Source organism: Drosophila sulfurigaster, chromosome 3 (assembly GCF_023558435.1).
Source record: "Drosophila sulfurigaster albostrigata strain 15112-1811.04 chromosome 3, ASM2355843v2, whole genome shotgun sequence".
NCBI classification, from domain to species: domain Eukaryota; kingdom Metazoa; phylum Arthropoda; class Insecta; order Diptera; family Drosophilidae; genus Drosophila; species Drosophila sulfurigaster.
Genome location: NC_084883.1, coordinates 39,500,785 through 39,514,815, shown reverse-complemented (window position 1 = coordinate 39,514,815; position 14,031 = coordinate 39,500,785). Strand labels below are relative to the sequence as shown.

At 33.4% G+C, this 14,031-nt stretch overlaps 3 protein-coding genes across 4 annotated transcripts; all 3 read right to left on the bottom strand.

Annotated features, from left to right (window-relative positions):
* Positions 1–1,620: 1,620 nt before the first annotated feature.
* Positions 1,621–3,919, bottom strand: LOC133845162 (carbonic anhydrase 1-like). Of its 2 annotated transcripts, XM_062279531.1 has the most exons (4): positions 3,719–3,917; positions 2,481–2,944; positions 2,200–2,427; positions 1,625–2,145 (listed from the first exon to the last, which is right to left on the bottom strand). In XM_062279531.1, exons 1-4 carry the CDS (start codon positions 3,753–3,755, stop codon positions 1,888–1,890), a joined length of 987 nt encoding a protein of 328 aa, XP_062135515.1. In that variant the 5' UTR covers positions 3,756–3,917; the 3' UTR covers positions 1,625–1,887. The 2 variants fall into 2 exon arrangements, with proteins under 2 accessions (XP_062135514.1, XP_062135515.1); XM_062279530.1 differs by having other exon boundaries at positions 1,621–2,427; positions 3,719–3,919.
* A 2,008-nt stretch (positions 3,920–5,927) lies between these two features.
* Positions 5,928–7,012, bottom strand: LOC133840057 (carbonic anhydrase 1-like). Its single transcript, XM_062271712.1, has 3 exons — positions 6,495–7,012; positions 6,214–6,441; positions 5,928–6,164 (listed from the first exon to the last, which is right to left on the bottom strand). Exons 1-3 carry the CDS (start codon positions 6,885–6,887, stop codon positions 5,928–5,930), a joined length of 858 nt encoding a protein of 285 aa, XP_062127696.1. The 5' UTR covers positions 6,888–7,012.
* Positions 7,013–8,930: 1,918 nt separating this feature from the next.
* LOC133843096 (carbonic anhydrase 2) lies at positions 8,931–13,492 on the bottom strand. The gene is made up of 4 exons (XM_062276488.1): positions 13,253–13,492; positions 10,140–10,606; positions 9,712–9,939; positions 8,931–9,649 (listed from the first exon to the last, which is right to left on the bottom strand). Exons 1-4 carry the CDS (start codon positions 13,290–13,292, stop codon positions 9,380–9,382), a joined length of 1,005 nt encoding a protein of 334 aa, XP_062132472.1. The 5' UTR covers positions 13,293–13,492; the 3' UTR covers positions 8,931–9,379.
* Between the last annotated feature and the right edge of the window lie 539 nt (positions 13,493–14,031).

Here is a 14,031-nt window from a genome sequence, read left to right as displayed (position 1 = left end):
CAACATAATGTTATCTATTGAAATTTGTAAATGTTTTTATATAGCTTTGAGTGTTTTCGTTCATAGTAAAGTTCTTAACATGAAGATTTGTTTACTAGCATTACGATTTTAATGCTTTGAAGCAAGCAGTGTTGCCAGAGTCACTTTTTTCCCGTCAAAACTGTTTTTTTTGCAAATGACTTTTTCTAGAAAAAATTGCAAACAGCGGACAGCGGGAATTTTGGTTTTTTTTGTAGCTGTTCTGTCGATGCTTGCGAACATTTTTAGTGATAAATCGATTGTATAGTGTAGTTAAGCAATGTCAAAGAACATGCCAATTCTTATCGTAGCGTCACTAAAGGCAAAAGGACGACACGGATGACAGTTACTGCAAATGTACAATCACCACAAAACTCTCTGATTTGCGCGCCAATGTTTTAACCAAAAAGCATAAAAGTGCTAGGAACGGCTTTATGTAAACAAACAAAATAGATTTTGTAACTTTGATGGTCAAGACGATGGAGCTAGAAGCAGTGCTATATCTTTTTTGTGGCAGAGCATATATTGTTGGCTCAATTGGATCATTTAGGAAACCTAGTCGTTAAATAATTTGAAGACAACAGCGCTATTTATTTTTCTACTCGTTGTTTTCTACTTAAAATGAAAATACATTTTATTCTAAATCAAAACTGGATGAACATATGACAATAAAAATGAGAAGAATGAGGATAGTTTTAATGAAATTCTCCAAATATTGTGAGTATTAGAGCAGCTGCTGTACAAATTCTATACATATGTTTCAATATTTGTAAGCTCACCCTGTGAAAAATATAGAGAATCCAATGCATGATACAATTATACAAGGTAGTCCCGTCGGAAAAAAGCTTTCGTCAGTGCGCATTCGTATTTCGACGCAAGAGGTTGTCTGCGGACGAATTTTTTAGCGCAATTAACCCTTGTGCAAAATGACATTTTGCAATGTATGCCGTAGATACGGATAGAATTAAAACATTTAGAGATTTAGAGAATTATCATATATATTATTAATGTTGTTCATAAACATCTCACATTTAAAAAATATGTCAATTAGACATTAATATTAGCTTCAAAATATGTAAATATTAATATCATCGTCTAAGGGTTAACGCGCATTTCATTGCCGTCTCGTTCACACTACCACGCTGTGCCTCTTTCACTCGCACTCATTGCTAACATAGACAGGGTACCAGCTTTTTTCCGACGGGACTACCTTGTATTATTGTATCATGATCCAATGAATTGAAAAATCAGCTTTTTTATTGCATTTTTTTCTAATTTTTCAGCTTTTTTTGCATCGTTCTTTCCGTCAAAAACAGCTTTTATTTCTCAACAAACTTTGGCAACACTGCTTTGCAGCACCAAAATTCTTAGTACCAAGACCAAAATCTTGATTTTAGAATTTGTTTTCAATGTAGTATTTACTTGACGCTTGAAAAGAATTACTCTACTATTAAGTGTACGATTTCGTATGATATATATGTTAATAATAATAAAATATTAGTTAGTAGTTAATAAAAGTAAATATATTTTTCGAAAAAATCATTAGTTATTAATATACCAATTTTAAACGTAAATAATATATTATTTATAACTGCATTTAAATATTTTATAGTTATCCCAAAAACGTGCTCCCAATATTTACAGCTAGACTTAAATATTGTTTAAAATTTAATATCTCATCCTCTTTCATTTATTAGTCAAAGAAATAAATATTCTCATGATTTGAGCATAAATCAATATGGGCAATAATAAATTAAATATCATAAATAACATAACATACAAGTGTACAGATTTGTATCAATAAATCAACATGTCTCCAACAGAGCCACGAACGAGACACATGTTTTGTACACAAATTGCATTGCTTAATTAATACTGTGAGCAAAGATGCAATGAATTTATTACAAATGTGGCTAGGAGGAAAACTTTCCCCTTTCCACCAAAGCATAAATTTGTATAAGCTGCGTTTGCGACATCCACAAAAGGAATTGCGCTATATCCAACTTTAGCATAACTCGGAATTGGAGGAGCATTCTCATAGATAATACGATCATTAATTGGCTGAGGTGGACGATAATTGTTCTTCAGATGATCGTCACGAGCAGTAAGCTCTCGAAATTTATTTAGCTGCAATGAAAACGAATAAGTCTTGAGTTGAGTATGAATTCGATTTGGAGTAACCTGTTGCTCTGATATGTAAATGGGTTCCTGGTAATCTATCCAAATGACTTTTTCGGCACAAGGAGGCGTTGTCAAGGATCCATTGTAGCTATAAAAGTTAATGAGATTCATTGAAATGAAAGAGCTGAGTGGCAACGGAGTTTCCAAGTCTGCTGACATGCCCTTGCGACTAATCGTTGACAGCTTCTCCACAAATTCTGCATAATCCCCATTATCATCGCTGCTCAACTAAAACTTAAACTTTCAATAAAACATAGTGAATTATATTACAATTATATAACCTTGAAAAAGAAAGCTAGTACAGCAAGGCCATGATCCTGACCCAAGGCGCTTTTAAAGTCTTCGTAGTCCAAACTCCTTATAACAACATGCAGCTCGGCGGGAAATGCACGATCGTTGACCAAATCCTCACTGCCAACTGTATCATTGGCTCCCCAATGAAAGTGAAACTGCTCGAATTGATAGGATGAATTGCGTGCCAATGGACCGCCTTTGATGCGTGGTTCTCTGCCCTTCTCAAAGTTCATGGTAACCAGCACTGTGTGTCCATTGTTGGCCATGTGCACACGATTGGGAGTAACATCAATATTGGTATACTCAATATCGGGAAATTCTTTAACCTCCACGCTCAGCACATCGATGTCAATTGGACTCTGGAATTTGCCACTGCAACGCTTGTAATTTTCTGCCCAATGTTCTGGTCCATGTTGGCCTCCATAACCAAAATCCTGACCAGCAACAAGTACTGAAAAATAAAATTGAATTGAAATTTCCTGTAATTATATTATTTTCTATTTTGTCAGCTGATTCTGTTATCAACTTTTGTTACGAACAGACTTTACACTAATTTTCACTGTTGTCATTTCTGCAATTAGCATTGATTTAACAATTTGCCTATAAAATTATCTCATTATCTAGTAATGTATTTCTTTGTCTGTTAATTAGTAAACAACTCAGTTGGCTGGCAAAGCCTGAAATGACATATGGCTCTGCAGATGGGCCCAACAAAACAATACGTAGTTGGTTTAAATTGCAAATTAGCTAACTGCTGGCAAAATTCAGTCTGGGATTGCTTTGCAATCATAGAAATTAATTGTGTCGAAAACTAAGCTTTGGGATTTTATGTTAAAATTAATTTATCAATTTGTATGTTGGCTATTGATTCTTGTACATTCTAAGCTGCAAACATTTTCAATTGTTTTATTTACAGAATATTTATAATTTAACAAACGAAAATTTCTTATTACAAAAATGAATAATTTCTTTACTACGTTCAGAAAATATTTCTTTTTTTTTTTCTTTATGAATATTATTATAAAAAATTATATCTGCTTTACTACTTTCAGAAAATTATTTATTTTGTAGTAAAGATTTCTTAGACATTGCTTAAATATTTACTAGGTTGTCTGGGCCAATAGAAAACATCTGTTTGTTAATAATAAACATAATATTTACTCTTATAACTAATCAGTTTCCAAACAATATTGAGTAATGACATAATATGTGAACTCTTACTTACCACAACATAAAATGAAAGCCAAAGTTGCTATTTGCATTATGTCAAACAGTCGGAGATTCAAGCGACAACTTTACGTTATTTTGTGATGAGAATCTTTGTAATAACCCGCAAAGTAAACCAAAATGACAAACTAAGATAATGTCAGCAAATGTCAAGCTATTAGTGTTAACTCACCAAATGCGGTCGTAAAACTGCGGTCAGCTTTTACAAGCTGCAAGTCTTATAGACATCTCTTACCTGGTTTGCATGCAACTGAAACTCACATTTCGACGTCATCATAGGGAATTGTAAATTCAGATTGTCATAGAGTACAAAAATATATATTTACATACTCAGCGTATACGTTATATATGCGCGTATATGTGATGCAATTACGGAGAAGTTATTTACGCTTTGAGCATTACTGGCTTTACTCTCTCATTTAATCAGCTTAACGTTAATGAAGCTTATCGAATATGTGTTGCAATAGAACTTATGCCTAATTAAATGCCAAAATTAAAAATGTTTTAGGGAACTTTTTGTAATACTTAGCTAGCATTTTTATTTGCAGACAAATTTCTCTACAGAAAGTAACTCAATAAAAAATAACTTTTTGTATTGAATTTTAAATTTTTTTATACAAATAAATGAGAGTTTAAAAGAAAATTGTATTGACTGGCTACCAACGATTCCAAATAACGGAAATCACACCATTTAGCTAATGACCAATGGACTTTGTGTACAAAACATGTGTTGTATCAGTTTATCTATAAGTCGGTCAGTGGGTTATTAGAACTATCAAAACTATTTTAGTTTGATGACAGTGTATCTTATCTTCAGTGGCACACTCAGAATGATTACATTTTGTATTTATACAAAAAAAAAATGAGAGGGGAATTACAGCCCAAACTGAATGTGTAATATTTTAAAGTACGAGTACTAGCAATATTAATTTTTTAGATTAAGTTGAATCGATAGGAGCTGAACATATTTGGTTTCTGTATTGCATTTACTTTATATATAGTTGAATACTTCATGATTTATAGTAGATTGATATATCATTTATCTAAAGATAATTTTTAAAGACATTAAACTTTATAATAACCAGTTTTATTTGTCTTGGGGGATTTCTAAAACTTTGTACTACTTAAATCCCGTGACTATTGATAGCCTCGTAACACAGTTCAATCAAAAGATACTTGTACTATCAACACTCTAAAATTTATAAATTAACAATAACCTTGCAGATAGAAAGACTTTACTTTTTATTTATTTATTGAAGTTTCGAACAGCTGACGACGTAACAATACTTTACTTATCTTATAAATCAAAAGGCACATAAATAAAAATGTAACATTATATCAAAATCTTAAATGTAATACATAAATGCAGCATAAATTATTATGCTTAAAGCACCACACTTACTTTTGATGCTTAAAGTGTTAATCGTAGTCGACACGCAAGTTTTTGGGGAACTCGGTCAAGTTGCGAGTCCCGCCAAAAGAGCAAACAATGCTCAGGTGGGTAAATTACAAGGCTTAATTAAAATTGTTGAGCATGCGAGGCATGCATATAAAGCAAAACCAAATCGCGATGCAGCGTGGTGGTGCGGCAAACGATGCAAATTAAAAGCCACTGAAATATTGGCCTTGAGCAACAGCAGCAAAGCAACAGGAGGCTACAACAGGCAAAGCAGAAAGTTGCCCAGTTAAAGTTTTGGCATTCGTTTGGCATCAAACGAATTGGGAATTTGTTGTGAGGCGGATTGATTTTTAATAGTTTGTAATGTTTGCTATATTAAATAATTTATTTGAAATACATATTAAAAACTATCGTTATTTGATGTCTGTTTATTAATATTAATTATCTGGCAGAATTGACCACGTGCTACACTATTTATGAACATAAACTGAAACAATTTCAAAAATAAGTAAAGGGATGGATTAACACTGATTTTAGGAACTTTTTTGTTTTACGATAATATTTATGTATAAATTCGATAATTTTTTGATATGCGTACAAATTCATCCATTTTTTTAAATTATTTTAAAACAGAAACGTACTTCCAAAAACATTATTAGCTGTAATTGAAGTGGTAATCAACTGCTATATGATTCATCTTTACTCAATATGAAAAATGGTTGATGAAAATGTTTTTTTCATTTTAGATGGTGTATATGTATATTCTTATATAGTCCACAAAAGTGAATTCAAGTAAGTTTATATATTTTCAGCGAGTAAGCAAAGCATTAATTACAAAGCTCACTAGAAAATGAACCAGTCCCTTAGATACATTGCATGAGCTTCTATTTGGGGCACTTGTAGCGGGATTAGTTTGGGTGCCTTTCATAAATTCTGGCATTGCGGGTGAATTCGCATAGATAATGCGATCGTTGATTCGCCGAGTTGTAGGATAATTGTTCTTCAAATGATCCTCATTAGCAGTCAGCTCGCGAAATTGATTCAGCTGTAAAGTAAATAAATAAGTAAGCATTAATTTAAATCAGTTTACTCACTTGTCTCTGTGATATAGATATAGGATCCCAAAAATCTATCCAGATGACTTTCTCAGCACAAGGTGGCATTGTTAAAGATCCTGTATAGCTATAATAATTGAGTAGATTCCATGGAAGGATTTTCCTTAAGGACACAGGTTTCGCCAAATCGGCTGGCATTCCTTTGCGACTAATCGTCGACAATTTCTGCATAAATTCTTCAAGATAAGTATGATCCATTTCAGAAATCTAAAAATACAAATTCAAGTAAAATTATAAGTATTAATAAAGCTTCAACTTACCTTAAAATAGAAACCCATTACTGCAATGCCATTATCATAGCCTAAAGCTGTTTTATAATCCTTGAAGTCGATACTCCTAAAAATCAAATGCAATTCAACAGGAAACTCATGCCCACTGCCAAATGTTCCATTGGCTCCCCATTGAAATTGCATTTCTTCGAATTGATAGGATGAATTGCGTTCCAATGGACCGCCTCTCATGCGTGGTTCTCTGCCCATCTCAAAATTCATTCTGACCACCACAGAATGTCCATTGTTCGACATGTGAACACGTTCGGGAGTTATATCAATGTTGAAATAGTGAAGCTCTGGAAACTCTTTAGGTTCCGAGTTTAGTTCATCGACATCCATGGGATTCTGCAACTTGCCACTGCATTGTTGAGTATCTTTCATCGGATAATCTGTTTCAGCCTGACTGTCATAATCAGAAACTTGGCCAGAAACAAGACCTTTAAGTGGAAATTCGTTTTAAAAATATTATTATTAATTATACAAAAACAAATCAGAAAATACTCTTGGTATTAAGCCAAAATTAATTTAGTCAACTGTTTGTGCTGTCAATTCCTATTATGAATAGTCATCAGATTTATGTCATATGCAACTTGTTAAATCAGCTTTTATGGCATTTCACAATTAGCATATAGAATTATTTTATAATCACTAAAGCGCTTTGGTGTGCTATAGATGCTAATAAATTGAAAATATTTCAGTTGAATTATTAAGCTCAAAATGACAGATGGGTAAATACAGAAATTTAGATATGCTAGATAGACAAAAAAACCATATTGGCGCAATTCATGTTAAAAACATCGCTTTTGGGGGCTTATAAATTACATTAGATATTAATTTAAATATTTGATTGGTAGTAGAAATTCTTGTAATAAAAACTAGAAAAATACTGCAATATTTATACTTAATTGGATTAATTTTCTCCCAAAACCTGTTTTCCAATATTCGACAAAATTAAAAAAGTATAACTAAAAAGAGGCTATTTATTGCTAACTCCGTTTAATCATTTTGCAGACCACATGTGTATCGTATACACTTATAGTTACTTACCACAATACAAGAGGAAAACCAGATCATCGACTTGCATAATGTCAAAAAGTCACAACCAAAAATGAACTTAAATTTCATTTATTCAAGTCAAATCTTAGTGCCCACAAATTAGATTGAACTAACAACTGAGCTGAGCAATGTCAACAAAATGTCAACCGATTAGTGTTAACCCATCAAATGTAGTCACAAAACTGTGGTCAGCATTCACCAGCTGTCAAGACTTATAGACAACTCTCACCTGGTTTGCATGCAACTGAAACTTGCATTTCGACGTCATCGTGGGCAATTGTAAATGTAAATTGTCACATAGTTTATTTAGCCACACGGTTTTGATGCACTTAGAGAGAAGCAAATTTCGATATTGAGCTTTAGTTACTCAGTTCTCTACATTTCGGTTTAGTGAGCTTAAATCTAGTGAAACTTTGTAGTATTATTTTAGACTGTGTATTTATTGTGAATAGTTCTAAACTTGAACTTAAACTTGTTCAGTAACAATTTGTAAGCTCCATATCTTAAGATGTAACAACAATTATTGTTCATTCTTGATTTAATTTCTCGGCATATCGATTTGTAAGCACGTAAAATTAATACATCATTTTAATAAGTTTATATTCCACAAAAATAGTAAAGCGTATTTTATCTTCCGCTCCCAGAATTGAAATTCAAATAGCTTTAACTTATTGAATTATTAATAATGTGCATGTTGAAAATATAAAGAATTGGCTTGAGGGTTACAACTATAATTAAATATCTATTAAACGGACAAGCACAGTTCCATAATTGATGTCTAGGTGTCCACCCAAAAGAGTTAATTATATATGAAAATAATGGTCGCCATAAAAATTATTTGTCTGTCTGCTTAATAGATTGGAGTCTGCTTAATAGATTTGTTCACTAAAGGAAGGTTCACTGTACATATCACAAAACGGATATCAGAGAATCTAGGAAATATCCTCCATTGCTTATATAATAAGTTAATCCGCTGTTTTAGTATGATTACAATGTGTTCTTCTGGTTATTTAGTGCCTGGAAAATACTCAGGCTGATAAATTATAAAACAATACTCACAACGTTATTAATTTCCCTGAAGCTCAAAGCATTTCTCTGTATAACTTTATAACTATAACTTCAACAACTTACTTCAAATTTGTTATGTTTGCTTAAAATCAATTGAATCTACCATTTCTAATATCAACAGTTAGCCAAACTTGACAATGACCTGCTCAACAATTTTGTTTTGATTCTTTGATTATTTAAGTTTTGCACTCAAAGTCTATAACAAGTCCTGTTGATAAGAAGCTGTCACAACTCTGACCATACTAAAAGAACTTTTATTATCAGCGCTGTAAATTAATGATATAATAATAACCTTGCAGATTGAGAGGCTTTGATTTATATTTGTTTATTGATAGTCAACTATACGTAACAAGAAATCGACTTTACTTATCTTATAAATCACATGGTGCACTAGCATAATGATTACCATACATAATACAAAACTTATTGGATGGGTATACAAATTCAAAAGAGTACCATAAATAGTTAGGCTTATATATAAAACATAAATAATTTGAATTGGGTGTCAAGTGCAGCTGCAGCCTAATTTATAAAGTGCCACATTTACTTCTGATGTTTAAGCGCAGTTTTTTCGGTCAAATAAGCAGAACAATGCTCAGGTAGGTAAATTACGCGGCTTAATTAAAATGTTGAGCGATGCGAGCAATGCGTTTAACACACACACAAAAACAATTCGCGTTGCCGTCTGGGCTTGGCTTTGGGTCTTTACCCGCCGTTGGGTCATGACTTTGGCCTCACCTTAAACGGGTCTAATTAAGCAGCTCTGTAACAGATTCCTGGAACAACAGCAGCAGCAGACTATAAGCGGAGCCTAAGAGTGCTGCGAGACTTCCATCAACTGAGGTGGCAGCATTGTTTTTGTTTGGATTGTACTCTGGCATCTTGCCCCAACGACTATTCGAGTGATCAAATTCAATGGGATTTTGTTGGTAAACGGTGCGATTGTTCAGCGGTTGAGTTGGACGGAAATTATTCTTCAAGTGGTCATCGTTGGCAGTCAGCAGACGGAAATGTTGCAGCTGTAAAGTAAATATAGGAATATAGTTTCATATATGATATAAGAAGTGGGAAGAAAACTCACCTGGTCTTCGGAGATGTCAATGGGTTCGTGGAAATCCACCCAGACCACCTCTTCGGCACACGGCGGCGTTGTCAACGAGCCCACGTAGCTATAAAAATTAACCGGATCCTTGGATACATAACTCATTAAAGGCAGCGGGTTTGACAAGTCAATGGTTTGACCTTTGCGGCTTATGTTCGCCAACGACCTGGTGAACTCGGCATAGCTAGCGCTGCCAACGTTTTTGATCTATAAATATACAAATACCACAAATTAGTTTAAGTTACACAGAGAGTAAAATTATGTTCTAACAAAGACTTTTTATAGAATAATGATTTTGATACATGAATTTAACTACTGGTTTAAAATTGAAAAACTAGAAAAAGAAAAATTTAAATTTATGAATGTTTTTTTTTCCTCGGAAAATAATATAAAATCTTAAGACTTACCCTAAAGAAGTACGCCAATACAGCAATGCCATGATCCTGACCCAGCGCGCTATTAAAGTCTGGATAGTCGAGATTGCGCACCACCAAATGCATTTCAGCCGGATAGGCTTTGTTGTTAATGGTATCCTCACTGCCCACGGTATCGTTCTCTCCCCAATGGAAGTGAAACTGCTCGAACTGATAGTAAGCCTGTCGCTCCAAAGGTCCGCCACGGACACGAGGTTCCTTGCCCTTAGCGAAGCTCATTTTGACCAGCACCGTGTGTCCATTGTTGGTCACCGAGACGCTTTCGGGCGTCGAATCAAAGTTGATGTACTCCAAATCGGGATAATCACGCTTGACCACATTCAGATCATCGATGTTGATGGGACTTTGGTATTTGCCGCTGCAACGTTTGTATTCATCGCCCCAATGTTCCGGTCCGTCTTGGCCTCTATAGCCAAAATCTTGGCCAGAGACTGCGACAACTGCAAATGGAAATGATCAATGTGTCTGTCTGATTAAACGTGCTAATTGCTTGGACAATTGGTGTCACTGATATCGACGCCGATGATGACGGCGATGATGTTGAGTGACATCCAGCTAAAAAACAAATATTTGCCGACACTCCCGCGATTAATTTAGCGCCTATTTTTGGTACCACTAAAAATAGTCGTCAGAGACTGCCTAAATGTTAAGCTATCAGTTTTTGCTATCAATTTGTCAGCTGATTCTTGTTGTTTGCCACTAATTGATAATTGGCGTGTCGCATCGTAGGTCAAGCATTTGATTAGCATTAATTACGCATTGATTACGCAACAATTATCGAGTAAAGTTCACAAGTGTTAAACGCTCATAATAACGCTCTGAACTTTAATGAACTTCCTCTATTTACTTTGCGTTTGCTTTTGCTATACAACAATGTCATCAATTGTCTTGTCAGGCATTAACCTTATTTCTGACTAGAAGTCAATAAATATTACAGGCGAAAATTGGTAAATTTATGTGTTGCACAGCTTAAATTCTCTGACCAATATAAATAAATTATTGTCAGTGTGAAATATATATTGTCTGGTTGTGCAATTTATTATTAAATTACTTGTAGAAGCCGGAGTCGAACAAAAGTTAACGAATTTTAATCACAACTCGTAACAATTTGCATTCAAAATGTGAATGTGAGCTAATAGAACTTTTGAACTACGTATTCTTTAAGCACAATACAAAATACTATGTTGTGTTTAAGCGATTATCTAATTATATTAATTTTGTAAAATTATCTCACTTATTGAAACACTTGCTAATGCCATAAATTTGAAATAATTGAAGCGCAGCTAATTTATGTCACACCACAAGTGAGAATGGAATAGCTTAAAAACTCGAATATAAGATATTCTATAAAAAATGTAAGCGTATTAAAGCTGATATATATTGTACTGTATTAATTATTTACTTACATTTTCTTAATGAAATCTCATATATTGTACTACATATATTGCTTAATCATTTTTTTTTTAATATAATATTGAGTATTAAATCTATACGAAACAATACTGCTTATTTTGAGTACTAGCAACTTTTTAGTTAGAAATGTATCTTAAGTTTATATTACCCTAATTTCAGTTAATACCCTACACAATTCAAGCTGCTCAGGCAAACTTTTCTACAACAATTGTCTACTCTATAATAGAGTAAAGTTGGGTATAAACCCAATTGTAGCAGGGACAATAAAATAAACAGTTTAGCTAACTAAACACGCAAAATACACTTCTTTGTGAGCATTGGAGGGTAATTCCAAAGCATTTAGCTATTGTATTATTAATTTGTAAATGAGTCAAATTTTATAAGTGGATAACAAGACAATCATTTGGTGGTTTTTTTGTATTTATTTAAAGCAAAAGATTTCCGGTTAACCATACGCTATAAATATCGCTCTTTGAGTTGAGTTGAGTGACTGGAAGCGTCTGGCTCATGGCATGAGACATGAGACATGAGACGTGGGACGTGACATGATTGGATGAGTAATCAAAAGAACTCAACAGAAGTAACTATCAGCTGACCTATTTGTATTTTGTATTTAATCGTAAAGCAACCAACGTGGACAGCATGTCTGTCTGCTTTCTGTGTATAGGTTTGGGCCAGACAGACATGTTATGGACGTGTTTTTGATTTTTCAGTGAGATAATCAACCTGTTTTTATTAGACGTGTGTCGTGTCAAGGACAAATGAATGAAACTCGACATGAAAGAACCTTTCAGAGTGGTTGAACATTTCACACAATCTTCCTGTGATTGAAGTTGTCATTTATGACTAATTACTGCTATGCAAATTTTGTATAAAATATATTTAAGTTAGCAGCCACATATTCTATTTTATTTGACAGATAAATTTTAACTGCTTGAATTTATTTATATAATTTAATTTACGCATTCTAATTTGAATGAACTTAAAAATTATAATAAAATCACTTCTAATAAAAAAAAAATTGATGAGTTACACACAGCTAAGTTTGGGTGTGAAACAATTTAATTTAAATGTATTTAAACAAAATTTAAAACAATATCACTCGAGAGGAAAACTGGGAATTCAACTCAGATAAGTACCAAAAAATTCAATTAAAAAAAACTTCACTTTGTATCAAATTATTATTGAATTTAAGAAACTCTATTTTTAAATGGCTTAATAAAATTTAATAATATCACTAAAGAAAAATTTTTTTAAAAATTTCCTGCAAATTTCTTCTGGGTTTAAAACTATCTAATATAAATCAATAAAAACAAATATAGATTGTGAGAAATATCCGGTAAAATACACTCAGATTAGTTTGGGTACAAAAAAAAATAAATTTAAAAAAAAATGAATTCATTTGTAATGAATATAAATTTCGCGAAGATTGGCTACAACAAACATAAAACTAATAAAAAAGATAATAGTCTCACTCGTAACCAATAAAGAAGGAAAACTACTGAAATTGGATTGCACGTTTTGCAATAGTAATTAATAATGAAAACGTCTATAGGGTAATTTAAACTAGTGATATAACTTGTAAACTGGTACTAGACAATGTATTTGCACTCAATAAAATTTATCTTATCACAGCACTTCGATGCAATTTAATCCTCGCAATTGTTGCTCACCACAGGCCAAAATCAATGCCAGCACACGAAGATTCCACATGTTGAGAGCGCGCACAGATCAACCCACAGCTATAGCGATCACACTTTCCAAACGTAACTAAACTGTGTTAAGTTAAGGAACTACCGACCACTTTACAAATCTGTGCTTGGCTGGGAATTTGTGTCGTCGTACACTACGTATGTATATCGTCGGTGTTCACCCGCCAAATGCGGTCGCACAACTGCGGTTGAGGGCCGCCTGCTGTCGCGACTTATATCAATTTTAGCTTTTTTTTGCCAAAGGTGGCGTTTGCTTGTTTTTGTGGTGGCTGGCTGTCGACTAAAATTCAATTCAATTGAAACTTAAATAAGACCCCAGACCCATGCCCAAGCCCTTACTAGCATTATTGAAGCGACATCGACGACATCGATAACGACATTGGCCTCAGGCTGTTGGCATACGCAATGCGAACCATATTGTCAATGGTCAGCTGTGGAAATTTTTACTAGAGCTGCGCTAAACAGTGACTTTCTAAATGTCACGCTAACTTAAAAACAATGACTAAAGGGTAAACTTTTATAAAGCATAGCAAATTTAACAACCGTTTACTGCAAAACAAAGCAAATGTTTTTTGACTCATAGAAGTGCTACACGGAAATTAATGTGAAACTAATAGAAATTCCTTTAAAAATCACTTCCTAATCAATCACAGTTTATGCATATTTAACGCATCTCTAGCGTAAACCGTTACTTCGAAAACTTGTCAATGAGTAATTTATGTGCGGGCTGCAAATGTAAG